This window comes from Falco cherrug, chromosome 1 (assembly GCF_023634085.1).
Source record: "Falco cherrug isolate bFalChe1 chromosome 1, bFalChe1.pri, whole genome shotgun sequence".
Taxonomy (NCBI): Eukaryota; Metazoa; Chordata; class Aves; order Falconiformes; family Falconidae; genus Falco; species Falco cherrug.
This window is the reverse complement of record NC_073697.1, coordinates 18,147,098-18,174,615: the sequence shown is the minus strand read 5'-3', so window position 1 is coordinate 18,174,615 and position 27,518 is coordinate 18,147,098. Positions and strand designations below refer to the sequence as shown.

The 27,518-nt window shown below is 38.4% G+C and overlaps 1 protein-coding gene across 6 annotated transcripts in view; it reads left to right on the top strand.

Annotated features, from left to right (window-relative positions):
* Positions 1-27,518, top strand: part of PTPN13 (protein tyrosine phosphatase non-receptor type 13) — a 126,489-nt gene that overhangs the window by 25,949 nt on the left and 73,022 nt on the right. For all 6 annotated transcript variants that reach the window (XM_055727792.1, XM_055727783.1, XM_055727788.1 and 3 more), the window contains exons 2-6: positions 145-264; positions 9,765-9,934; positions 15,761-15,826; positions 18,238-18,423; positions 21,140-21,233. In XM_055727792.1, the coding sequence (XP_055583767.1) occupies positions 150-264; positions 9,765-9,934; positions 15,761-15,826; positions 18,238-18,423; positions 21,140-21,233 (631 nt within the window). In that variant the 5' untranslated portion in view covers positions 145-149. The remainder of the gene's footprint in view (positions 1-144; positions 265-9,764; positions 9,935-15,760; positions 15,827-18,237; positions 18,424-21,139; positions 21,234-27,518) is intronic.

Genomic DNA, 27,518 nt, shown 5'->3' with positions numbered 1-27,518 from the left:
TGTTCTGTAATATTTCTGCGTGATGGGTTCCATTAATGTTAGAGAATTTCTGTGACTGGGAGTTGAACATGGGTTATTACTACTTGAGTACTACATGCAAGGAGAAAATAACTTACCTATTCTTAAATCTGTTTGATTTCTCAGGTAACATGCATGTGTCACTGGCAGAGGCTCTGGAGGTTCGGGGAGGGCCGCTGCAGGAAGAGGAAATATGGGCTATTTTGAATCAAAGTGCAGAAAGCCTTCAAGAACTATTCAGAAAAGGTAAATATTTTTAAAGACTACTCTATACGGAACTGGAAGTGTCTTTGGTATGTTTACGTGTCATAGAAGTAAACTCCCTTGTTCTTCCTTGGCTCTAAACCCAAATAACTTTGTGTAAAGTGCCTAGCTGTAACTCAGACCAAAGGATGTTTTCAACCCATAACTTCATGTTCTGTCAGGACTCATGGCACATTGTTTCATGTGGTGGCAACTTGACTTTGGTAGGAAGCTACCACAGAGTTTTTGTATTATTTTAAACTCACTGAAATTAGATAGAAAAACAGGAAAAAAAATCCCAACAAATGCCATTGAAGTACTTTGGTCATGAAAGGGACATAGAAGTATGTACAGTGTAGTCATGACCAGTCTGCTCTGAAAAGATTTACCCTCAAGTGAGGTGAAGGTGAGACACTGAGAAGCTGGCCAGAGGGCTGGGTATCATTCCCCAGAATGAAATTAGCAAGACATACATAGCTACTGAGGAGTGTGTGGCTTGTTTTGTGGTACTTTAAAGGAGCAGAGGTTAAATATCTCTTCCCCCTGCCCTACCCCCCACCCCCCAACTTAGCAGGCTCTAAGTTGAGCGTCTGCAGTGCTGCTAGTTCTAGCACTAAGTATGGAACCCTTCCTCTTCCTGATGTTTTCCTTTCTTTAAAATCTGCAAATCCTTAAGCCACACTCACACCACGCCACCCCCCCTTTGCTTTTTGCTTTTTATATCTTAACTCAAATATTGAACTTTGGTGACATCTTTAACCTGGCCTCAGTATATGTTCACATGATTCATCTTAGTATTTTGGCAAATTTATGGTTTTAATCTCCTTATATCTAAACATGCATCTGTAAATTCAGTTTTATTCAGGAAGAATCAAAAGCTCCCACTTTGAAAACAACCATTGTTTTGTCACGTTACTATGCAAAGGGCACACCTTCATTATTACTGTATTTTTTACGCGTGTTTGGCTTAGAATTTCATCACAATTCAACGTTTAAGAAGTTTGGTGGTTTTTTTTAAGATTTAGTTTGGACAATCTGTCCAGTCAGATACTAGGTCTGTCTCATATACTGTACAACCTCTGAAAGTGGTCTCTGTTGGATACTTCATGAAGACTCTAAAGAAGGCAGATGTGGGCAGAGACTGCCATACATTTGAATTCTGATTGAGCTTGACTTAGTATTATAAACAGGAAATTTTATCAACTTCTGTGAAATATTTTTTGGTGGGCAAATCATGGCAAGCTTTGATATCTGGTACGAATTTCCGGTTTCCCCTTTACCAGTGAGCTTACAGCTCATGTGGTAAAAGAAGCATTCCCTATTAAGAATGCTGAGTTTATTGTTGCAGTTCGACCCACTGTCCTGTCCCTGCGCCGCTCATATTGCGCAAATGGGAAAGCTGGTATCTTCTTTCTTGGCTCTTTCTCTCTTTGTTCTCTCTTGGAGAGAATCGGAGGAATGATTTTTCTAAGAGGGCAGGCTGTTGAGACCAAGTCGACACCTTGACTGAAGAGGTATCTTTAATGTTTAAAGGCTTACTCTTGTACGCTTCACAGGAATCAACACGTTGAACTCCATCTTGAAATGCACCTGAAAGATCATAGTAGCATAAGTATAAAGTAGTGAATACACTTAAGACATTATCCTAGGTCTAAATTATATTCAAAAGTAAAATCTCCACTGAAAACAAGAGCTCCCCCTTTCTTGGCCTTAGAGTAGTGCAGGAAAGAGTTTATTGTAATTACTATGAAGGCTGGTTGCATGCAGGCATTGAATGAGAAGACAGTCTGCCCTCCCTCAGAGGGACAATTACGGAGAAATGAGAGCACAAAATGGTAATCTGCCCCAGGACTTCTGGTATATGCTTTAAGATAGGGGAATGTTTGCCAGCCAAGACTGGCTAAGGTGGCAGAAGCTTCTGGTCTTACTTCCTATCAGTGAAGACCAAAACACAAATTCAGATAAAATCAGTGCCAGAAGAATCTGTCTCTTCTTGGAGATGAAGCTGTTTTATTGAGTTGTTTTTCTGCTACTTCAGCAAACTATTTTCAGTTGCATGCTATTAATTAACCTGGGATATAGCCTTGTGGTAAAATGCACTTCAAGAGACACCCAAATGAAAGAGCTTTACTATGTAGCTAAGATTGACGAAGGCAATCTGATTCCTCCCAGCAAGATTAGGATAACCAGACAGTCTTTAATGAAGATTTGCCTTCACTAAGGAAACAATGTGGAAACCTTTTTTGGCTATCTTGAGTATCACTTTCTGTGCTGGCTTGTAAAGATGCACTGCAGAGATGCAAGAACAGAGAATGCAGAGGTTCCTGCTTGTCTGACTCAATTTTCCTCTTTATTTGTGGAGGACTTGTAGCAAATGGGATCCTAGAGAAATCCTGTTTTCCTTGGTCAAATTTCAGACCCAGCCTACAACTTGGGAAAGCTATTCTATGGCAGAGGGTGAGTTTTCAAAATTTTTCAGAACTGATCAATTGCTCCTGGGCAGTGGGCAACGAGGCAAGCTTTTAGCTTCTAGAAGTTCACAGCATGCTCAGCTTTGGCCAGTCTCAGAGATGCTCTTGTTTTCCTCCTTGTATGGCTCTGGAGTCCCTGAATGTGTCATTCTGTAACAAAATCTAAGCTTTGAGTGCTTTCTATATTAAGTTTCTTTAAAAAAAATATATATATATTGTTCAACAGCCTGTGGTCCACCTGTTTTGAAATGAGGGGGATAAAAAGGCCTTGGAAATCATGAACTCTTAAATTGCCATCTGTTGGCAGCTTCCCTCTGCCAGCCCGGCAACCACATACACTTAAAGAAATTACCAGCCTAAGTAACCATCCATTTATTTATTTATGTAATCCTAGTAGAGTTTTGGTAGTCTGTTTGAAGTTGAGAATCCTTGCTATTACTCCATCGACTGAGAGAGCATTCTTCAGTTAGTTACTTTTTCTAATTTCCTGAAACTAGTGTAAAATGCCCCAGATAAGCTTCTATTACAGGTTTGATAACTTCTGGATTCATAGAAATTCTGCGTGTCTTCTAGTGAGTCTGTCTTCTTATCCATCAAAGCGCTGAACAAAGCAGCACAGGATGAAAATCCACATTTTACATGGTTAATCACATAATCATCATGTCATTCAGTGACTGATACAAAAGTGTGCTTATTTTTATGTCTGTTTGTATTTACAATTCTAACAAGTGTTGAACTCTTTTAAAAATACTTTACAAATTTATTTAAATCATTATAAGTAGTGAAAGATTAGATTGAAATGCCCAGCAGCTAATCACTCACTGATTAAGAAGTTCAGCTCTGGTAGCTGTCGTGTCAGCATATTATAAGCTGTTAAATGGAGGGAGAAGGACAATCTAGAACTTGGTGGCAGATCTGACATCAGTTGTACTAGTGATGTTGAGATTAATCTGGAGATTTGAAAAGGCCGATACCAGACCTGCCCTTCTCTTAGATCTGTTTAATTATCTGCAATAACTATTTTGTTGTTGGGAGGGTGTATCGGCTGTTTCAGACATGCTGAATCTTGTACTCAGTACTCCATGAGGTCAAAGGAACAGGTCTTTTAGGTGAGGTATCTCAGATGTGAGTGTGTAAGTGTAAGGAGCATGCTGTGCTCTCTGCTGCTAACTGCAAACCAGATTTCCCTCTAATTTGGTACGTTTGATTGGATGAAAGTGGGAAACACTTCATATGCACTTGAGCTACTCCTATGCTAAAGAGTGTATTGCGAATTCTGAAATAGCTGGATCTTATGTTTCCAGATCTATTTAGAGGTAGGTGGAAGAGAAGGGGAGGGGGCAAGTCTGATAATAGGAAGGCAGGCTGAGCAAAGAAAGAGACACTTCACAAATTGCCTGTATACAAATTTGCAAGACAGTAAATTATTTGTGTAAAGAGAAGCGATATCATCTGAATGTGAAGGACAGCTGTCTTTTGGGGAGGACCCGAAAATCTTGTTGACAGTAATACTATTGCATTTGCTTAGCTTGGGTGTAAGTATAAAGAAAAAAAGGAAGGTGAAGTGTGAAATGTGTTGATGGGAACTAGTGGTGGGTCCCAAGTAGTCATAGACCTAGTTGGGGTGGAGGGGGAAGATGGCTTGTTTTTCTTTACACAAAAGAGGGAAAATGCAAAGGGGGCTGAGGGACGAGGGAAATCCTCATTTTCCAGCCACTGCTTGCTGGCAGGTGTTAGATGGTTGTTTTTTCCTTTTACCAACAACTGTTAAGGAATGATTTTCTAAACACACACACACACACACCATTCCATAACATTTGATCTTTTAGTTGCTGAGAAGGAAAGAGATGAGGCTTTTGTGGGTTTTAGTGATGATTATGGGGGGGTTTATCACCCCACACCCCTACCCCCTGCCCAGTGAGGCTGAGTCACTACTTGTGCTTTTTCCAGAACTCTCTGCTGGATGTGGTCAAGGTAACAATACAGTGTAGTGTGCTGTTATGCTGACGGAACAGCATTTCTGGAACAACATGGGTGATCTCAGAAGCTAAGTGTTCACCCTGTGTCTTGGTCCAGTATTCTCAGGAAAGAGTTAATTTCAGTTAGCCTCTCAGTGTTCCTCCCTGTGCTGCTGGTTTCCAAATGATTCAGTATCAGATCAGAGCAGTGCTGCTCACTGCCATCCTTTGTGCCCAAGGGATAGGAGCAGAAGCGCTGCAATGCTTCTTCCCCTGCACACCAGGCATGCAGGGACATGCTGCAACAGCTCAAAGGAGTATAGGACTTAACAGCGTCAGTGATCCCTTGTGCTGGCATAATCCTGGTCTGCCTAGAGATGCATCAGTGGTCTGCCTGCCTCTAGCCTGGCCTAAGCATAAAAATCTTCAGGTTCCTTTGCAGTAGGAGAAATCTTACATGTCTTAGTGAGGGCTAAGAGCAAAGCAAAGCAAAAAATGAGACAAGTATTGAAAACTTTGTGTATGTTCCTTTTTTTTTTTTAAGGTTGTGTCCTGAAAGAGCTGAAATGTACATCTCTTCCCACCATTTCTGCCAATGGCTGTGGCCTAAGAGAGAAGTAGGAAAAAACAAAACTGAAGGGGCTTGAATTGTGTGTAGTTTGGGAATTCAAAATCATCTGCCATCAATATTGTAAAATCATCCATTTTAAATTTCTGCCTGAACTTACTGTCTCTTACGTCGTGGGGGGGTTTTGTCTTTGGCTACTTGTATCCTGTTAAACCATGTAAAGGGCTGTTTTAGAAGTATCTCGTTTGTTTGGCACATGCCACGTAGCTGAAGGCTATTTCAGTTCTTAGTGTGTTTAAAACCAGTTCACTTTCTCATTTTAAGTAAGACCACACTATTTATCTATGTCTTGGCACTACTTGATAAACTGTGCTCTCACAAGTGTTTTGTTACCAAGTTGCATAGTTCTGCAGTTAACTCAGAAGGCTGGTACCTCTAGTGCACTTGGAAGCCTACTGAAAAATCAACCAGGAGCCATGTTCTGAATACCAGTGCTTTTAGAAAGAGGCGCTTAAATCTTTTTTTCTTTTTTTTTTTGTCATTTTCCACTGTATTTCGGGGAGTATGTTTTCCTTGCTGCTCTTATAAATTCTTCTGAAAGCCTAAACAAAAGATGACATGGATATTACAACTGAAAACTAGTTTCTGTTGTGTTCCTGGGGTCCTTGGCTATTTGATGTATTTCATCTTTGTAACTTTTTTTTTTCTCATGGTACAAACACATGAAAGGGTAAGAGTGGAGTTGCTTATAAATATTTTTCTTAGCTTAAATCTGCATAGTAGGAACTTTGAGACAGCTGTTCTGGTTTGTGATGCATGCCTTAAGGAAGGAAATGGAGAATGAGTTATTTTATTGTTGTTCTTTGTAATGGTAGATTAGATAGCCAAAGTTATGAAGTAGGCAGTATGATCTGCTATATTAGTTAAAAACTACTAAAAGAGGAAGCCAAAAAAATGTCAACAAAATGAGCCTGGCAAAATCAGTCCTATTTCTAAATTTACAGTTAATCAAATTTGTTGTATGTTGCTTCAGATCACGAAGATCATTGAGTATGGTTGGAAATATTTTAGGTGGATCAGTAAATTCAGCCTCTGCATGTGTAGAGGACAAATGCATGCTCCAAAGTTTGTTTAAATTAGTATTGGGAAGACTTCAGGCTAATTGTATTGGGTTTTTTTACTGTTCTTAAAAATAAACTGTGTTTTCATCTGTTAACTCTCTTGTTTCTATAGTATGTTGCAGGATATGAAGAGTTCATATATATTTGAAGTTTTTGTCATACAAAATATGAAGTTAAGGATAAATTATTCACATTGCTTAAGGTTCCTGAGTTTTGGGGCATTTAAGCAGAAATCTTATAAAAAAAAAAAAAAGCATTTTAAAATATTATATCAGTGGCTTATGCACACAGAACTCGTAAAAAATAGCTGCAAGATTGTTTTGGAAGTTGATGGCCAACTAAAGTCATCTTTCTAAAAATGCTTAGCTATGTAATATTTGTTCTTATGTTTACATTTCTTTTGTTTAACATCTGAACTTACTGCCACAACAGTGAACAGCAGTTACCCGTTTTGTTTCAGAGGAAGTGGGGTTAGAGGTATAGTGCAAAATGTAATCTCTTGGACTTGGGAGGAACAGATAATGTTATTTTCATTCTTAATTAAAATTTTAATTTATTTGATTGAAGTAAATTTCCACTACTTTCGCCATACATGGTGTTTAAAGTTCTTGCTAGGGGAGTTTTCTTCAGCTCATCTTATTTTTAAATGTACATATTTGACAACTTTTTCCACAATATGAGTTATTTCTAAACTCAGATTTTGAAGTTGGCCATGCTAAGAGAATCTGTAGAGATGGTGTCATTTGCTTCATACTGAGTGACTTCCTACACACTGTGGGGAAACCATGTTCTTGGACATGATTGATTATCTTTACTACTGTATCAAGCAGATATTTTGTTGAGACCATTCATGAGAGCGATTCCAGGCTTAAATATTTTTGTAGCTAGGGGTTGATTAGATTGCTGTGGGGAAGAGGGAGAATGTGTACTGCACTGTAAGGACTGGTTATTAATGTCTGCATGAAATCTAGAATTTTTTCTCTTGACAGAATTTCTACAATATTACTACTTTTGCTGAACTACTTGACTCTTTGGTGGTTGTTTGGGCTTTATTTTTTTTATAACACCTTGCTGAATTCAGTATTTGGAATGATTTGAAGAGAAGTCCCACTGCAGGAGGTCTAGAAACGGAAAGAGACTTGTACAGGTTGTTAGTTTGAGCCATGTGTTTTTAGTTTAGCTTATTTTGATATTGGTAGGTTGAAGTAATATATTGCTTTGTCCCTTGTGATTTTACTTACTAAAATAGGATAGGAAAATCCTCAGAGATATTTTCTTCTATGCATAAGAGAGATATCGTTGTGTATGCGTTTGTATTTGGGAATTTTTTAAAGGGGTTTTGGAGAGGTTGGGGCATTCTTTATCTTGTATGTGACAGACCTCTGGTTTCCATGGGGACCTCAGCAGTTCTGTGTGAGAGCTTAAATTCTTGTAGCCTACATAATCAGAGATACTATCCGTCAATTACTTCTGCTGGATCCAGGGGAGAAAGCTGGAGCAATGAAATATGTTCCTCTGGGGCAAGAAGACTTGAGACTCTCTTGTTTGTCATAAAAAGCAGAGCAGGGGGAAACCAGCTCTGCACTGTGAATCCTAAGCTTGTCATACTGGCTTTCAGCAAAACTTATTGGCATTTTTGAATCCATTAGAAAAACTATAAAAATAAACTCCTTTGGTTCTAAGGTCATTAAACAACTTGAAATAACTGCTTGAAGTAGACTGTGGGATCTTTCAATTTCTAGAATGTTGTCCTTAACAGTTTCTTTTCCTTTTTTAAAGCAAAATTCTGCATAGCGATTTAAGGTATGCTCAGAAAAAGGTGTATGTTAGCCTTAGACTGAATAATGAATTATTGGTTTCTCCCACTGAATGATATCTCTTGCACATATTGGTAGGAGGGGAAACTTTCTGAGCTTCAGCATCTGAAAGTTGCAAATGTTTTTCTAGGTAATTGTGCTACCAAGTCATTAATACAGTTTTGCTTCAGTATCACAGAATGTAGAAAGCCTGAAAGCGATTTCTTAGCTTCTTTAGGAGGAAGGAGAGTTGAAGAAATTGAAGGACCTACTTGGTAGATCTTTTTACATGTGGTGCCTGCAAGCAGTAATTTAATACATTTCCTAGGAGACTAGAAATATTCTAGATTACAAGATAATTGAATGGGCTAGGAACCAGCACTGTAGGAACATTCTGAGCTGATTGGAGAGTGGAAATTGTTAGGGGTGGAGCTGAAGGATGCAATTATTATTCTGCTGTTGTTACTTAATACACAGAGGGAAAAAAAAGACTTATGCTTCAAATGCATGTTTCATCAGATCTTTGATAGAACATGCAGCATAAAACAGAGCAACTGCCTCTTTACCTATTCAAAATAACTGTTAACTTTTACTTAAATAAAAGCTTATACCTCCTTTAGTGAAACTGAGGTGATTTACTGTTTGGGGTGTAGGAAAAATACTTTGGCTCAAGGAAATGGTCTCTCCTTTTTCTGCCTTAAAGGGATTGAGGTTTTACTGTCAAGGTAGATTTTGGGGTGTAAGACTTCCTCCATGTGTGTGGCCTGTTTCTGTTCCCCCTGCTGTGCCCTCCCCCCGCACTTTTTTTTTTAAAGTAGGTCTGTGGCCAAAAATCTGACAGCAGTATTACCAGATATCAAAAACCTAGCTGGCAAATCACATACTCCGTGATGTAGGAAGTTTGCTTTGTCACTTTTGGTTCTCCAGTTTCAGTACTTGTTTTGCTGTTTTCAGGAATTGACAGGGTTTGAATGGGTGACCTTACTATGCTTTCAGGTTTATTTGTTGTCCACTTCCACTGTCTCCTAGAGTTATTCTTTTTTTTTTTCACTTTTGAAATACCTTTTTTGGTTTTTTTTAGGCTAAAAAGGACTTGTGTCCCAAAATTTTTCTGTTTTGTCCAGTTCTTTCAGCTACTCTAATAATTCCTCTCTAACTTCGTCTTCTCTCTTCAGATTGTTGGTGCTGCAGCAGTGCTATATTAATATAGCAGTTAACTCTATTCTTAGCCTTAATGACACGTCCACTATAAAATGTGATCATTTTATATGTCAACTGTAGCATAAATAAAATTAGCTGAGGACAGGAGAGCTTGTGAGTATTTTAACAGGCTCTTCTGAGCTTGCTGGTATGAATAAGAACAGTCAAACAAGACAGGTGTTACTCCTTGGTATGATGAAAATTGAGGTGGTCCTGAAGCACCACAGGTGGAAAAGGAAGCATCTATAATAATATTACATTACATTATAATATTACATTAATATGTAGTCTGATACCGAATGTGTCTGAGCAAATAAAATCATGTCAAGCAAGGGCATCAGTGTTGTGTAAATTTCAGCGTTGCTGTTTTTTTTTCCTTTGAAATACAGCTGATCCTACTGCCCTGGGATTCATCATTTCTCCATGGTCTCTCCTGTTGCTTCCATCTGGCAGTGTATCATTTACTGATGAAAATGTCTCCCAACAAGACCTGCGAGCATTCACAGCACCGGAGGTTATGCAGGACCATTCTCTATCGTCTCTGTCAGATGTTGAAAAGGTACAGTACCTCTTCCTTGGCAGACAGTTGTCGTTTGCTGTTGATCCCTGGACAAAATAGCATTAAACTGTCCTTTTTGTCTCCCTGTGGTTCTTGATTTGTATGTGTAATAGTTGATTTTCTTTGGGGGAGAGATCCTTCTGCTTGATTTTTGTCCAGAAGAGTGGCATAGTGATTATGGTTGTATGCACTTATGAAGAAGTGGCTATGTGCAGGTCCCTGTCATATGTGCGCTACTGACAGCCATACTTGGGCGGTGGCTGCACAGAAAAACTGACTATTGAACTAGTAGTAAGAAATGCTTTGCCGCCTTTTACTGAAAGATTTCAGTGACATCACCAGTTTCAAATTTTTAAGATTTTGGGGTTTTTTGGTTTGGTTGTGTGTGGTGGGTTTTTTTTGTTGTGGTTGTTTTTGGTTTTTTTTTTTTGCAAAATGCATCTGAGGGTTAAGCCAAGGAATTACTCAAGTAGTCCAGGGCTACAGAAAATGGGATATTCCTACACTCACCTCAAAAGAAAGTTTGTTTTAATTAACACAAGTATTCCTTAGTTGTGTGCAGAATTGTTCCTTTCCACCTTCCTTTTTTAACTTCCCAAGTGTAGACTGATAGGTAAGGTTTGCATATGTGATCTCCTCCAGGTCATTGATACACACAGTCAAAATGACTAGCTTCTCAAATGTTTTCTTAATAATAATATATTGCAAATGGTAATGTTTTCCCCAGAAAACTGTTCCCTTGGCCTAGTCAAAGATATTTAGAGGTGGGAGTAAGGAGGAAGCTGAGCTCTATTTCATTCTCGTTGGCTTCTCTGGATCAATAATCCTTAGAGAAGGAAGCTAGCTGCAGCCAATGTTGTAATCTGGGAACAATTACGACATTTGGCAGTCTTCCTCCAGGAAGAACAGCAACGTGTTCTTACTCCAGAGGAAACTGGTATTGGCATCAATTGCTGTTGTGTGTTCAAGGACTATTGAAACATGTTTTTCTTTGAATATTTTGTTTCCAGCTTTTTTTCTTCTAAACCTTGTATACAGCCTTTTTCTTTAGGTCTTTACTTTACCACCATATACCTAACTGAAAAATCACTTGTTTCCTCAGTTACTTGCAAAGCCTTGTAGACATCCTTCTTGCCTTGCAATATAGTAAAACAAAAATGGTATAATGAAATATGTATATAACTTTATCTATGACAAAACTATAAGCAAGTAGCAATCTAGGTTGACAGTTTTAGTAAAGAAGTAAAAATAACACTGACATCAGTGAAAATTTGGGATCAGTTATGTAGGATGCAGCTGCCAAACTCTGTAGTCATACTGTTGGAATTATCTTTCTAGAGAGACAACGCTATTCAAGACAGCGACGTTACCTCTAGTGCCAACTCTGAAGTTAATATACAAAACAGGCCTTCAAAAATGCCAGAAAAGTTTTGAAATTATGTGTTTGTGACCTTCATCAGAGCTGATAGCATTCTTTGTTCTGTGCCAGTATTCAGCATATTACTTTTTTCTTTTTGAAATGGAGAACTGTTACTATTAAAAGCTATGATGTTCCTTTATCTTAATCTTTAGGAAGGAAATACTTAAAGGGACTGCTGTGGCCTGTGAACTCCAGCACAGAGCATATAGGCAATGACCAAACACTGGCACTCAGCACCTATGCAGTGCTGATTAATCCTCTCATATTATGGCTGTGTGAATTTATTTTATATCATCGGCATCACCTTGCTTGCTGGAACGTGATGATAAAATTGAGTCTGTAGGCTGCAGCAACTGTGTTGCTGTTTTCATTGGGAAACAATTGGATGTGGAAATAGACAAGGTTTGGCTTTACATAAGCAAATTACTCATAGAGTCATGTGTAAACTAAATAAAACCCTTTTGCTTGTGGTATTCAGCTTTAGCATTAGTTGGAAGCTTTGTCCTTGAGATGAATTAACATGGTTTTGTGTTTGAACGCTACTTGATTTCTGCATGTGTTCTTTACATGCTGGGGGAGAAAATTTAACTGTTCTGATAACCTGGGATGGTACAAAAACATTGAAAGAAAACTTGCTGTTGCCATCTTTGTTCTCAGTTTAAAGCCTTGTGGTTAAATAGCTCCCCTCTGCGCCGCTCTTCTCTGAATGTGGTGGTCATATCTGGGTGTGGAGAAGGACAGCCATAATCTGAAGAGGGGACCTGTGAGTTACGCATCCTGCATTTGCTGATGTGAGACCCTCCAGCTGAATTCTTAGAAATGCACCATTGTGTACAAAGATTTGAAGTTTTTTCCTGATGGCAATGGTATATACCAGGATATGTAAAAATATTATTTGATAATGCATCGGGGAAAAAAAAAAAAGACAAGACCAGAGTATCTGGTCTATAATCCCCGCTTGAGAAGTACACATGATAGTACATTTGTGTGAAATGCTTCAAACATTTCAGTCATCTTGGGTTTATTTGCTTACTTACATGGAAGGAGAAAGCTACCTCAAACCTAGCTTTGTACAAAGGCTTTTGCCCTGTTAGGACTTCATTAGTTGAAGTTTGTAGGACTGATAAACGTCTTGCATATCTTACATCCTTCTGTTTTTGACTGTTTCCCTTTACGTTTGTATTAAACTGTGTGTTGGATGGTACAGTGGTTATTTGTCTTGAAACATTGGCTTCATGTTCCTTAGATCTTGCTTTGCACATGTTGACTGTGGTAACTTCTAATTATTTCAGCTTTTCTTTTTTTTTCTTTTTGTCACAACTTGCTGTAGTTCACTGAATTAATTTGCTGGAAATATATGGTGTTTTCCTTCTTGATTGTTCTTCTGAAATCAGGCCATGTCTGAAAGCTGCTGAAGGCAGAAGAATGTAATTTCTTAAAGCCTTGTAACAGACAGTGATGGGGTTGCACTCATCTCTTGAGTTACGACTTCACTTACTACACAAACTAACAGTGTATTCAAGGATAAATATTAGGAAAAATGATAGTCAATGAATACCCTTTTGATTCTGAGACACCCAGTTGATTTGAATACAAAATAAGTCCAAGGTAACGGCAATCTTTTTGGAAATGGATGAAGCAAGCTATTCAAAATTATAATGAAAGATAAATTTGGAAAATTAATTTGATGTTGATTTATATATTGTAGAAAGTATTAGAAGTATCACAGTACAAAAATGAACTAGAATTTTTGAATAAATGCTTTATTTGGAAAGCTGTTTTCAGATAATTAGTAGGGTAGCATGTTTTAGTTTAGTGGTCTGATTGCATGGTTGTACAATAATATTTTTGAGGGTGATGCACACTTCTCAGTATTATATATACCTTCCATTAAGTTAACGCTTAGAACCATAGAATTATAGAATATCCTGAGTTCAGAGGTACCTGTGAGGATCATTGAGTCCAACTCCAGACTCCACAGGGGGCAACCCAAAAGTTAAATCATGTATCTAAGAGCATTGTCCAAATGCTTCTTGAACACCAGTAGACTTAAGACCACGACCGCTTCTCTGATTAGCATTAACAATTTTGATAAAAGATTTTTTAATTGCTGTTCTTGTGTATTTGGGTGATGGGAGAGTTTGGAGGGCTTTTTTTGGATAAAATTTTTGTTTGGGTGTGTTTTTTTTCTGAAAAGGTTTTTTTTTTTTTTATACGTTACACTGAGAGTATATTCATCTTTTCCTGTATAGCTGTAGTATGTCTGGATATGGAAGGAAGAATTTCAATTGAAAAGGTAACGGATAATAAACCACATGGGGAACAACTTTCTCAGTATTTGAAAGATAAATGTTTCTGGTTGAATGGGACAATGGTGTTAACTGAGCACCCTTGATGCTTGTCCATGACTTCTGTCTTTTGCGTGCAACAGACACTTTCCTTTGATGGACTGTGCTTCCTCTCTGGGAGAAGAGGCTGATGGGTGAGCCCTTGTTAGGTACTCAGTGCTGGCTAAATAATTGCATCTAGCATAATGCTGTGTTTCATCTGCACTTGTATGGCACTGCTGCAGTCCTGCCGCAACATGCCACGGGCAACAAAATTTGCCTTATTTTTTTCCCTTTTGTGCATGATTGCGAAGAAATTCTCTGTGGTTCTGCTCCATCTTTATCACAAAGAAAACCAAAGTTCTGTATTTTTCTTTACCTGAATATTTTTCTTGCGTGTCTGGACCTAAATGCGCACTAGCTGACCCCATTGCTCTGTCTTGAGTGTTTGTCCATTAGCTGGACTGAACCATACGAGTGACTAACCTTATGTCAACAGTCTCTGATATATTGCTACTTTGTACTGATGGAAAGCTTTCTGTCTTGTCCTGACTCATACGCTGTGCTAGACAGAGACCATCCCACAAGGTTTTAGTAGCAGAAGTTCAGGATTGGAGTGCTTCTCAGAGTATGTTGAATTCCAATTTTGTATGATGTGTTGAGTTTATAAGAACAATTTTAATAACCTGCTGCTTCTAAGTGTATTTAATAATTACTTCTTTACCCTGTCACAAATCTGTGTATTGCTTTTCCAAATACATAAAAAGAAGACTCTTTTTCTGTTTTACAATAGAAATCTAAAAACATATACTTGTGTTTTGGGCTTAATTCCTGGCACAGCGCAGTAAAGGTATAATGTCTTTCAAACAGTCTGGTCTAAAAAGAAAAGCATTTATGCATCATTGTTCTTCTGAGTCCTCAAGAATAGATTTTGTTGTCTTGAGTAGGATAAAAGACTTTTCAATACAGAGATTAATTCTCTTGTACAACCTTAAGCTAGTTCTAGATGTGTGGTCTTTTTTTTAAACAACTCATACGTATTCAGTATGGGAAGAAGAAAACTGTTTTTATCATTTCCTAAGTTCTGTTGAGTCTCCCTACTACCTTTGTACACTCAATTTACGCCTAAGTTTGTAATACCTGTATATGAAGCACCTGAGTCTGGACAGACCATGTCAATATATATACACCTAGGACTTAAGTAAGATGTTTTGCTTTTGGTTAGTGAAGAAGCTGACTTAAGTGAATCTCTTTTAATTTATTGCTGTCCCTGTAATTGTTGTTCATTGCCTGCACAAATATTTAATAAGCGTGTTGGTTTAAGTAGCACAAATATTACTAGTAACTTGATAGAAAAAGCCATCATGAGTGTATGTTACTTACGCAGTCTAGAAAAACTGCTTTTCTTTCCGGCGCTTAACTGTTCTGTTTTCACAGGCATCTACAGGGGTTGTATGTGTTTGTGCTCTTAATTCTGCAGTATTTAAAGGTTTTATCCCCTGTCCTGATGGGCTTAATACATTAAGGATATATTATTATCATTAATGTTGATATTAATAATTGATTATATATGTAATGATTAATGCATTTGTATCTTAAAATATCAATAACTAAGATGACTGCTTTATATATTAATACTCATGCGTTCATTCCTTTTTTTATCTTTGTCCCAGTCTTACGGATCTCTTGAAGTAGTAGCCCACTATTTGAGTTTGCTAAGGTCTGCCATGTCTTCAGGCTAAAGTTTTAAGGATCTTTGGACACAGCCATGCAGTCTGTAGCCCACACCAGGCTGATTGTATGGATTACATGTGCTGCTGGCTTCATTGTAGGATGGAAGCTTAAAATAAAACAGAAAAGACAGAGGCACTGGTTAGATAGAGTATGCGTTGTAGCAGTAGGATCTGCTTCTTTGACCATCATGGCAAAGGAGAAGAACAATTTGAAAGACAACTGACCTTAAATACCAGTAATATATTTAGGAAAAATAATGTTAAGTTAGTTGCTCTACTTTAAAGTTCTGCTTTGTGTTTCCAGTCCTGTTCAATTAGCTGACGAATGTTGTGTGTCTTATAACAGGTCCATATTTTTTCTCTTGGTATGGCACTCTTCTGGGGAGCAGACCATGAAGTTCCTCAAAGTCAGGTAAGTTTACATTTGGTTTTGCTTAACGTTGCAACTTCAGACTTGAGAGTTTGACTGAATTTGCATTTGAGTTAACATGGCAGGGTGTTGTAATGAGACACTGAAGTGTAAGATTTCTTTCCTGTACTTGGAGCTTTTTCCTGTGGAGTGTGTGAAGGTGGTGTTGCCTTGCAGAAAGAAGGTGCTGACACTACATTTCTGTTAGTTTCCGTAAAGATACGTCAGATCTAGTCTATCCTGTAGTGTCACAGGCTGAAAGACAACAGTTTAAGCTGTTGACAGAGGAGAAAATTATTTGTTTTGGTTTAGGCTTATATAAAACCAAATATTTAAATAACATTGTTGCTTTACTCATAATAAAGCAACTTGTTCTCGATGCTGCCATAACTTCTGTGAGCCTGGATTTGGCACATACAGATACTTCAGTTACACAATGGCCGAGAACGGGTATGAATTGTTTGGAACAGGGAGTAGACTCTAGCTATTGACTTGTCAGTCAGTGCAGACACAGTTGCAGACTGCAAAGAGCCGAGTGTTATTGCTCAATGAGGTTCACACACCCAGCAGAACTACTAGACTGTCTTTCCAGAAGTGACTGAAGATGTTCTGATTCATAATCTTTCTGGGTGCTCCTTCCCCACCCCCAGTTAAACTTTTGGAAGAAGTCCATACCTGAAAGAGTGAAAATAAGATGAAATGCATTCATAAAAGCATTTAATGATGTACTGGTAGTTGCAGGATTTGGCAGAGCATTGTGCAGCTCAAGGAACTAAGCCACTTCTGTTTCATGTTTCGGTTCAGTCCTACTAGTTGGTGTTATGTGTAAGGGTAAGGAAGGAAATTCTGAAAGGCTCTTTGGCGATTTAAGTGTTCAGTTCCTAATATTTTCTTTAACAGAGTGCTAGTTGTGTTTTCATTTGTGCTGATTTAGAAGTAGCTGCCTGAATGGAAAAGTTGGAAAAGTTGAAGCTATGACTGTTTTAGAGATACTTACTTGTAATACCTACTGTGCCTGTTCCCAACGCCCCAGTATTTTCTTAGATATCTATCCCTTTTCTTTGCTCTCCTGTCTTGTAGGGGGTGAAAGGAACAGTATTCAGAAGTAGTGGGAGAGTGACTTAAGGTAGGTAGATGTAGGTGTTGAGTGGAAAGTAGGCATGAATTTTAGTCCCCTTTTTTTTTTTTGTTTCCTCCTTTGGTATTATACTGTAGCAACAGTTCATAGTAATGCGGTGGGAAGGAGTGCTCTACCTTTTGATACAACAATATTTTTTGAAATACAGTGTGGTGGGAAGACAGTACCTGGAAAGAAAGGGGGAGCAGAAGCCTATAGTTTATCTTGAGGATGTTCTCATGTGGTGCCTCTGTCCTGTGGAGTTAGTGGAGGCAGAAGGACAGTCTGTGTGTGGCATTACTTTTGTTAACTTGTATGTGTAGATTTTCCCTTTCTTTACTTTCTTTTTCCATATTTGCCTGCCTATGTTGGTTAATGAGCTGCTTCTCTGTTGGGAGTGTGGTTGAATACAGAAGTGATTTTTACGATCAGTTAGGATGCTAAACAGGTAGATGGGAAAAGCCTATATTAATGAAATCAGTTGTCCAAAATATTTTTGTTTTATGGTACACTTTAAGAGTACTAATACAGAGAAGATTATAAGACTGTAATGGTTTGAAGTGCTCTATGATGCAGAAAGCAGAACAATGCTTGTAGCTTGTGGGTAGCCACCCACTTTGAGAGAGTTGCAGATCAGAGAGCTCAAGTCCCAGATGCCTGCGGCATCTGAGAACAAGTGTTATCACTGACTATTGCATACCCTGAGGAGTGATATTTCACGTGCAGTGTAGAATTAATTGAATGGGTAGAGAAGAATTAAATCTATACTGTTTTTAACTGTATGGGTGTTGTCCTGCAACTACAAAGCTCTGCTTCTTTAAGCAGTGGCTTTGCTGTTTTATTCCTTGCTTCTTCGTTGATACTGTTTGGTGTTGTCGCTGGACTTTGGAAATGCTAACACAGCTGCTGCAAAATATTGGTGAGGTGAGCAACCATAGAAAGTGAGCACAAAGGATTACAGAATGATGGTAATGAGGACTGAATTTTATGCTTGTGACTGGCAGAATGTTCAAAAACAACAAAGAAAATTTCCTTCTGAACCTTTCCACTAGTTGTTAATCCCTTGAGAAAGTGTTGGTGTTCTGACCTTACAGATCAGGCAGCTTATTTGGACCAGGTTGTTCTAGAGTCTCCTGATCTACAACTGCTGTTTTTCTACCACCTAGATGGTGACTTTAAAATTGGCACATAATAATACAGGCAGTGTCTTGTGAATAATTATTTTACTGTGTTGAATGTCTGGCTTCTGTGTGTACCACAAGTCATTATTTCAACTCCTGTTTTTGTTTCTCGCTAGCCTATCAAACTTGGAGATCATCTCAACAGCATACTCCTTGGCATGTGTGAGGATGTCATTTATGCCCGTGTATCTGTACGGACTGTTCTGGATGCTTGCAGTGCCCACATAAGGAACAGTAACTGTGCCCCTTCTTTTTCTTATGTGAAACAGTTGGTCAGACTGGTTCTGGGAAGCCTGTCTCAGGTAAGTTTTTGTTGGCATTTGAGGACTAATAGAGATGAGCAGGCAGAGAGCAGAGGTGCTAATTCAGAGTCACTCTGCAGTCATTCTTCCTCTTGTCTTACTGTGTTGCAATTTTGATAAGAGTGAGAGTTCAAAGGAGAGAATTGCATCTCTCCCCTTGTAACACTTTGTGCACTTGGCAATTCCTCTTGGAATATGCATTCATGACTACTGTTTCTATGGAAGATAACTGTGAGCTGTTTGTGTTCATTGAAAGAAAAGCAGGGAGAAACGGGTGAACAAAAAAGATTGAACTCTGTGGCGAACTTTTGACATGTTGCTACTTGAAATGCTTCAAAAATGATTGCTGTGGATTTTTGGCTTTAAAGTTAGGCTTGTTGTTGGAGGGTTGCTTATTAGCAGGAAGAGGGACTTTTTAGGCGGTGTGCCAGTTCTGCACTTGGCTCAGCTCTTGGATATGATAGTTATGGAGGATGGTATTGTCTAATGATGACAAATGAATTCAGCTGTGTTCAGAAGTGAAAGAAACATGAACTCATCTCACAAAGTTACTATTCCTGACAGGCAACCTCTCCCTTCATGTAAACCATTCCAACATGACCATAGAGTAGTTAAGTAATTTCAAGTAGAGTAGAATTTCTGAGTAGAAAGGAAGACCATAAATTGTCAGTAGTATTAGATTGTTCTTTGGCCGATACTTGCTTTCCTTGTGTTCTGTTTATAATAAATACTGAGCAGTTTATTGTTGCTGGAATGATATCCCATTATGTTCCTGAATTTTTTCTGGTTTTATATCATTGAAACTCCCTTTTTTGTCTCATAGAGGTTATGTCAATGTAGAAATTGGTGTCTAGAGAGACAACGCTGTAATTGCAAGAAAAATGTTTGACTTGATAATGCTTCCTCTTTAAAAAAAAATCTGTTACGAACTAATGGTTAGATAGTTTCTTTATAAAACTGTTTTGGTAACACTTGCACAAGGTGGGAAGACCCTGCATTTGTCTAATATTTGGCAGCAGCTGATTATGACAGGCCTCCAGAAGTAGCGCTGATCCTGAGTTCCACAAAGCATCCTCTAGTCTGTGAGGTTATGTCTCAGTCTGGTGCTCCTCACTGTAACATCTGAAGTCTTGTGTAGTTGCCAAGTGGAGTTCCTCTGTGATTTAACAAAATGAAGGCCTACAAGGCCTTAGTCAGTGAAGCTATTGAAATAAAGATCCAAACCGTAAATAGGGCCACGAGCTATAGAAATGGCCACTGTGGAGAGTGAGTCATTAGTCTCCAAGTTCTTAATGGCCCTTTCTGCTTAACAAGTTTTCTGCTTTTCCTCATCTTGTTCTTGTCAGCAGGGTGTCAGAGGTAGTCTGAGGCTAGTGTGATAGACTAACCTAGACCACCATGCCAAAGACCGCAGCAGTGGTCCCAAATGCACATACTGAAATCCAGTGGAGAGCTGAATCCAGCAAATGTGCTCCTGTCTCCTATACCATGTTGATAATGAAGGAGCAGGACTAATGGCAGTTATCCAGTGCTGAAGATTTGCTGGTCTTCTAGATTTCCTCTGCCAGTAACCTTGTTAACCTCGTTCATAACATGTCACTGCATTGACTTTGCAAGACGACAAGAACAAAATAGCTGAATAAAACAGTGTTGACAGGACAGCAACACAGCTGTACTGCTGTTCTCATGCGCCTTAGCTAGCTATCCCTGCTGGTTTTAATGTTTAATGCTTTGTGTTTGTGCTGAAATTTTTAAGTTAATAAGGAAAGCACATAAAATCGTTTTTCCAAAACCAGAGTACAACTTGCTATTCTAATATCAACATGCCTCCAATCTTAATTGGCCTTATGAAAAGCTAGAGAGGTCTTAGCTCTATAACTGGACATTTGGTGGTCCATGAAGCACAGCTGAGAGGTTCTGTTTGAATGTTTTAATTTTCCATGTTAATATGCTTTCTAAAGGGAAATACAGCACGACTGATTCTGTTTAATGTTGATTGAGCTGCATTGTAACTGCAGTGGATAGAAAGCTGCTTGATTTCTCCTTTCAGCTCCCAGCTAAGCCACTGTCCAAGTTATGTCAATCCCTACCATATCAAAAGATCACTAAAGATTCTTGGTTAGAGCAAATAAGCTCTTTGGATGATTTTACATGTGAAATATTTTTTTAAGGGAAGTGGTGATTTTAAAAAAAAAAAAGTTAATGGGAGTAATTAAGCCTGACACGCAAAAGGAATGTGCCTGAAGGGCTAAAGAAGAGACTTCTCACAAATGTGTGAGAATTTACATGTGTAATAAGTTGTGTGAGGTATCAGCCAGAAACTACCAAGTACAAGACAGTTCTTCCTGTTACGTAGAAGACTCATCAGATCAATTGCAGGCCAGTCATGCTGCAACCATGGAACATGGGTTTTCGAGAGCTGCTGTCTTCAGTTTGCTGTGGGAGTGAAATGTATTTGTTACATGCTTGTAAACTTGGTGGAAAAAAGTAGTCCAAATGCATAGTAAAAATAACGCACGGATTATTCAAATAAGGATAATTCTAGGGTATATTCTCACTGATTAACTTGGTTTTGTTGAAAAAAGTTTGAACTTCAACTCTGAACTTGAACTTAACTGTTGGCATTGACTGATGCTGTACAGTTACAGAATGGATACTTGTTTCATACTGATGTGAGCTCTTTCAATATTTAACTGCGCTACTGCCTGTTTTACAGGTGGATCAACTTTCTTGCAATGGAGATAGAAAATTGCAGCCAGACAGGAGCCAGGCTATCCGGGAGAGGCTTAGGGGAAAAGGGCTTCCCACAGGTAAGTGCTTCATTGCAGGGTCATGGCAGTAAATACAGCCCTATAGAAGACCAAGTTTGTGGAGATTTTGCTGCCAAAGAAATTGAATAGAGGAGGACTTGCTGACTTTCACAGAACTCTGATGGCTCAGTGTCTAGCTAAGTGTTGGTGATGGTGACATTAGAATAATTGTTTCAAGAAAATGTGTCTTTCCAGTTCAGTCCTGATGGTAGGAACAGGTTTTAAAGTTTCTTGGCCAGAAGTTTTGTTTCTGGAGTATGGGAATCTCCAACTGAAGGTAGGTCAGCTAGAAGAACAGGAAGCAGCTTTTCTTAGTTCTGTCTTTTCTGTGGACCCTGCTTTCTCTTCATAGCTCTAGTTGCACACAGCCTCTTTTCCTGCTTATCAGACAGCCCTGGGCTCTTTTCTCTGCACACAAAGCTTTTTTTCTGCTGCCCCTTTCCACACCCACCCACCCTGAAGAGTGGTGTTATGTGTTCCATCACAGTTCTGCTGTGCTTTGACAGTGGGAGGTGGACATGGAGGCCAGGTAGGGTTGTACTGTTACTTCAGGGAAGTAAGGAAAGAGGAAACTGGGAGGGTAGGGAGGAGACAGACTGTTTTAGAGGCAGTGTTGCTGTTGCCACTGTGGGCTAAAGTGTGATGTAGGTTGGCAGCTGATGCTGGCCATGACTTCATTAGAGGTACTTGTTTTGGCAGCATCAGCTTTGCGCTAGGCTTCTCAGACGAGGATGTATTCTTCTAAAAGACTAGTCTCGTATTTTTTGTAAGAATTGAGGAGCTGGATAGGAATATTTTATAAGGCATCAACTTGGACCACTCTAATTTGTTGCAGTGCAGGCAGCGAGATACAATAGTCGGGTGAGAATATTCTTGACTTAAAATGCTCATTTGTAAATGGAATATCTCAATTCCAGAATGCAACGTCACCCACAAATAATCAACACCATAAGTGTTAGCAACACAAGGTTTTCATCTGCCTCACATTACCTCTCTGCCTATCTGTAAACTTGGAACAAAGTTATGCTTCTGTTGCCTCTTTATTCTTTAATTTTGTGTTGATTAACAGCATATATGGTGAATTGCAGGAACCAAAATCCATGGAGTCATCAGTGGCAATACGAACTGCAAAAATTAGACTCAAGTCTGGCAAGGTATTGGAGGGCTTCCTTTATTCATTCTTTTGAGATGAGTCCTAGATTAGGCTACTCGTTGATATAAAAAACATATGTCAGTGGTTGTCAGCCCTTCTAGTACAGCACTATGTGTTTAGGAACAGTTTCTGGTACAAGGTGTCTCTTCATTTTTTGGCACAAATGTACTGTTCTGACTGCTTTCTCAGGGGCTTTGTTTTCTTATTGGCTGTTGCTGTTCCAGAATATTTCTGTAGTAATACAGGGTTTGAGACTGGATCAATCTAGTTGACTGGATTTGTAAACGATGTAATTCCTTTATTTTTCTGAACTACCTAAGCTCGCTCTTAAAATGAATTCTTTCTCTGGTTCCCACTGATTTCATAAGGGTTATAAGAGAACCTTATTGTTCTGATTTTTAAATTGCTAGTTTGTTTAACCCTAATCATTCTAATTTCCAGTGTTGTTTTTTTTTTTTAAGACCTTTATTTGATCACACTACCATTCAGCTACTACTCAAGCTTTATCATTTGCATCATCTATTCTGTTTTTTAATCCATGATCAACAAGAACTGCATGTTTTGATAATGGTCAGAATATTTAAGTTTTGGAGACATAGCAGGGTTGTCTTTAAACTCTGTTCTCACTGGCTTAGCAACCCTGATTGTTTTCTTTGTTGTTTCTAGTTTTGTTTTCAGTAATACAACTGAACAGTCTTGCTGGTTAACTTTTCATTTTCTTAAAAAATCCTTATCTTCTTTTTTTTCTAAAATTTTTTTTTTTTTTTGGTTTCAGGGTTGGGGGTTTTGTTCATTGGTTTTCCTACCCACAACTTCAAGTTTTTTAGCAGATGACTTTTTTCCTCCCCCAAAAGTAATGTTTGTCCCCGAAGTCTTTTAAGTACATCTTAACAAAAAAGCTTTTGTTTTACGTTCTACAAAATTTTGGAGATAGATGTTGTAGCTTTAGCCAGTATCTCCATGGCTTTCTGGCTCAGTACTAGGGTTGAATAACACCTCTGTGATGTCTGAAACTTTCTCTCAGGATTAGATCTTTAACTTAAAGGATAAGGACTAGATGATCTAATTGGTTTTCTACTGTATTCTCCGACTTAAAAAAGTGTCATAACCAGAATATTCTTTCCTCTTATCCTTTGGGGTTTTTTTGAATCGCTTAGTATGTCTGACTTTGCTTCTGAGATGGCTGAGAGGTATTGCTTTTTATTTTACTGAGAAGTTGTTAGGATACAGTGTCTGAACCTCTGAAGCGCTGTGAAGCTGAATGCCTGTCTTGCCCACTGTGTGCTCACTTGCCTTCTGGTTCTGCCTCGGTTTCACTGCAGTGAAAGTAATTTGGCTGGGGAAGAGCAACCAGAGGTATAAGGACTCTATAAGGCTGAAGAACACACTTGGCTCAGCTGCTATCAACTGGTAAATTCAACACAGGGTTTTAAGCAACCTCAGTCAAAATGACTTCTTGAAAGATTTATCTTTTTAGGGAACATCACAGTCTGTAGAGATCTAATTAAATATAATCATACTTAATTAATATTTGTGATTGAACTGAACTCGATAACCCATAGAGTACAGTTGGCTGAATAGTCCTCATCCTCTAGCTCCTGTTCCTCTTGAGTTGATTGGAAGTGCATGCGTGCATAGGGTGTTGTAGATAATGCATGGCACCACAGGGAATAAATGTTTGAGCATCACTGTTCCAGTGCAAACTTGTCTGCATCGCTCCAAGCTTGGTCCCAAAGGTAGGTGTTATTAATGAGATGCTCTTGAATACTTGATTTTTTTCTATTTTTGTCAAGTTGAACTGTCAATGAACAATAGTATTTTTTCAGTTAATGTGGAGTTATGGTATTTTGGTTTTATACTTCTTTCTTGCCCTATACCTAGAAGTAGAAAATATTTGTCAGATTTTCTGTTATTTGAGTCTTTATTTTCAGAAAACAAGATAAATTGAAGTCAGTCTTTCCTTTAATTTTTATTTTCTGCCTGTCCTGCTTCTGCTCAACCTTTTTCAGTTTCTCTGTATCATGCTCATTACCTGTGGAACTCTGTAATTTTTCTCCTTTTCCCTGAACCATGTACAACCCTCTTAGCTTCCCCAAAACTTTTCCCAATTCTACTTATCATTGCAATTTCCCCAGTATGCCTTAACACTATCTTACTTACCTATATTTTGATCTTAGATGCGATCCTTGATCTCAGTACTACACTGAGACCTCGGGAATACAGAGTATCAGTAAAATAAAACACAGCACAAAACAGCCCCACACACATACATATAACCAAACTGGGCTCTAGCTGTTGCTGGTTCCACTCAGAAAGTGTTTGAAAGTTAGTGAGGACCCAGTGAAATGGGTGTCTGATCCTAATGAGAGACAGCCCACATTTGATTCAAGGCAATTTAATGTTTGGTTATTTCTTTTTCTGTAATGGATGCTGGTTTGCTGGTGCAGGTTCTGTCACTAACAGTGCAGATCAGCTGTCCTGTGGGCACAGCTTTTACATTTCCGGAAAAGTGAGCTGTGGAATGTAATACTAATTATACCAATGATAATATCATAGATTGAGGAGCCATAAGTAGAAGGCCAGAAGAGAGTTTAAGAAAAATAGTAATGGCAAAAGAAACAAAAAAACCCCCACCAGCTCAGAAAAGCATAGAGTCCTTTTTTCTTCTGACACTGTACTATTCTGTGCCTTTGTGTAGTTGAAATACACAACTCTCATTCCAATTGCAAAACAGCAAACACTGAGAAAGGTAGGAAGCTACCAGGCAGGATTATGATACTGCATGAACTGGCTTTCTAAAACAGTAGAAGTTATGTCAGTCATCTTCTATCTAAATGTTTGGGTTTAACTTCCTCTGACAAGATAATTTGGGCCCAGTTTAGCACTGGGACAATGCTGGGTGGGGGCATGGGCACACATAAGGATGTGTCTAATTTTACCAGTTGTTTTACCACTATATTTAAGGCAATAAATATGGTGAGCAGAAATCTTTCCTGGAGAGGACAGAAGACTGTCTGATACTCACTGAGGTGAAGTTGTGTGGAGTCATTGTGAAAATCTGAAAGAGAATTTTCAATTAATAAAATACCCATCTTATGGAGAGAAAAGCCGCATAGAGCTAAGGCATTTATTATGACCCGTGAAGAGTATCGGAATGTTACTACGAGCATTTAACTTAAGATAGTTGATAAATCATGATAAGTTTATCAGTATAGAGATGGTTCAGCAAGAGAGATGTGCTCCTAGTTGGACAGTAGCTGAACAATACTTTAGGTATTTCCAGTCTTCGAAAAATGCGAGGATTTTTGCATTGTCTTTGGAAGTCATTAAAGTAAGAACAGTTTTCCATACCATGGTCATCCAAAATTATAATTGCTGGGGCTTTATTGTTGGCTTAGGACAAATGTTTTGAAATATTTTTCCAATTCACCTGTTAAATCAGATATTTTCCTCTCCTTATGTACCAAGGTTGGATATTTTCAGCTATTCATTTCAGTCTGTCTTGAAGATAATAATTAAATTAATAAATAGCTTCATGTTAATATTCTCCCCAGTTAAATTTATTTTTTGTCTTTCACGACTCACTCTGTGGCAGTCTTGGTGAATGAGCTTTATGGCAGGACTGCCTGCAGAAATAATTTATTCTAAATTAGTATTACAGAATGTTTGCTTTCAGTCAAGTCATACTTGAACACAGTATTTAGGAACTGACTTAGCCAGCAGAAATAGAAGTGGTAAAGCCTGGTGTGAGTCATCTGAACCAGTGAGTGTTGTTTCTTACTCAAAACACTTTAAACCTGAAGAGTCTTTACTTCAAGAACTGTGGAAGTTGCTTGATAAAGTTCTTTTGTTATGATAGAAGAGTGACTGTCAAACTCTTCCAAACATAAAGCGGTAATTCACCATGTTACTCTTTGCCACAAACTATGGCATTCATCCTTCAAAAGGATGCATAGTCTATTTAAAGCTTAGTCGAAATCTTTGTAACTTGCATGTGCCTGGCAGCCTGCTTCCCAGCTCTCTAGTAATTGAAAACAGGCACCTTGTGTGTGTGTTTACAAAGTTCCACCTGATGTTGATGACCTGTGAACACCAAGGACAGACCTTTGCAGAGGTATTTCGTGTTTAAAGAGATGTTGCAAACAGGTGTCTTGGCTTTGCTTTCTTGCCATAAAGGGCCTCTCATTTTAACTTGGCTTGTGCAGTGTGGTAGACTGTCATGAGTTATTTTATGTTACAATACTACAGTTGTATCCGGTAAAATTCTGACCTTTCTATCAAAAGAAAATGCGCCAAATGGATAAAGGCTTGAAAGGATTTTACAGGATCATTAAAGTTCACCATAACTGTATGTAACAGGAAATAATTGGAAATACTGAAAAAAATTTTAGGTGTTGATAAATTCCCTGTTTAGTTAGACTAAACACTTTGTCAGGTGTAGCAAAAATGGTACATGTAAATGGAATAAAAGATGCTAAGGCTAAGTGAAGTTGCTTTTAATTTTAACAAGAAAAATCAGCGTATTAGTCTATAAAGAAATGGTTTATAATGATGCTTCCCATGTGAACTGAAACAGCCTACTCATTTTCTTGCTAAATCCAAGTACACAGATTTAACTTACCAAAAAATACAGCACAAACTTAATTCCATTGACTTGAAAATCTCTCATCTAGAAATATAATCTTTCTTTTTTCACCTCCATCTCCTCGGTACTAGAAAAAAAGAACTGAGTAGGTGGAGAATAACTTTCAGTGTTCAAGAAAACTAAATGGAAGCCCGATAAAGACTATTTGTTTTGAAGAGTAAGAAGTTATTCTTTTGCCCTTTAGAAACCATGCCTGTTTTCTTCCAATAAGGGTTTCTGTTTGCATCTAGCAGTACTGAGTGATTGGTGTTGGTGGAGATCTTTTAAATTTAAGTGTAGTTGCTGCTGCTTTACTGAGCTTCCATCCTGGCAGTACTGGAAGTGCTGTTACAGCGGTGCTAAGGACAGACTCAGAACTCTGAAGACACAGGAGTGGACACAAAGATCAGTGAGGAAACCAAACCAGACATATCAAATGCTGTCTCTGTGCAGAAAAGCAGCTGTATCACTGAGCTGCTCCTGGGGTATGCAGAAATCCAGGAAGGGA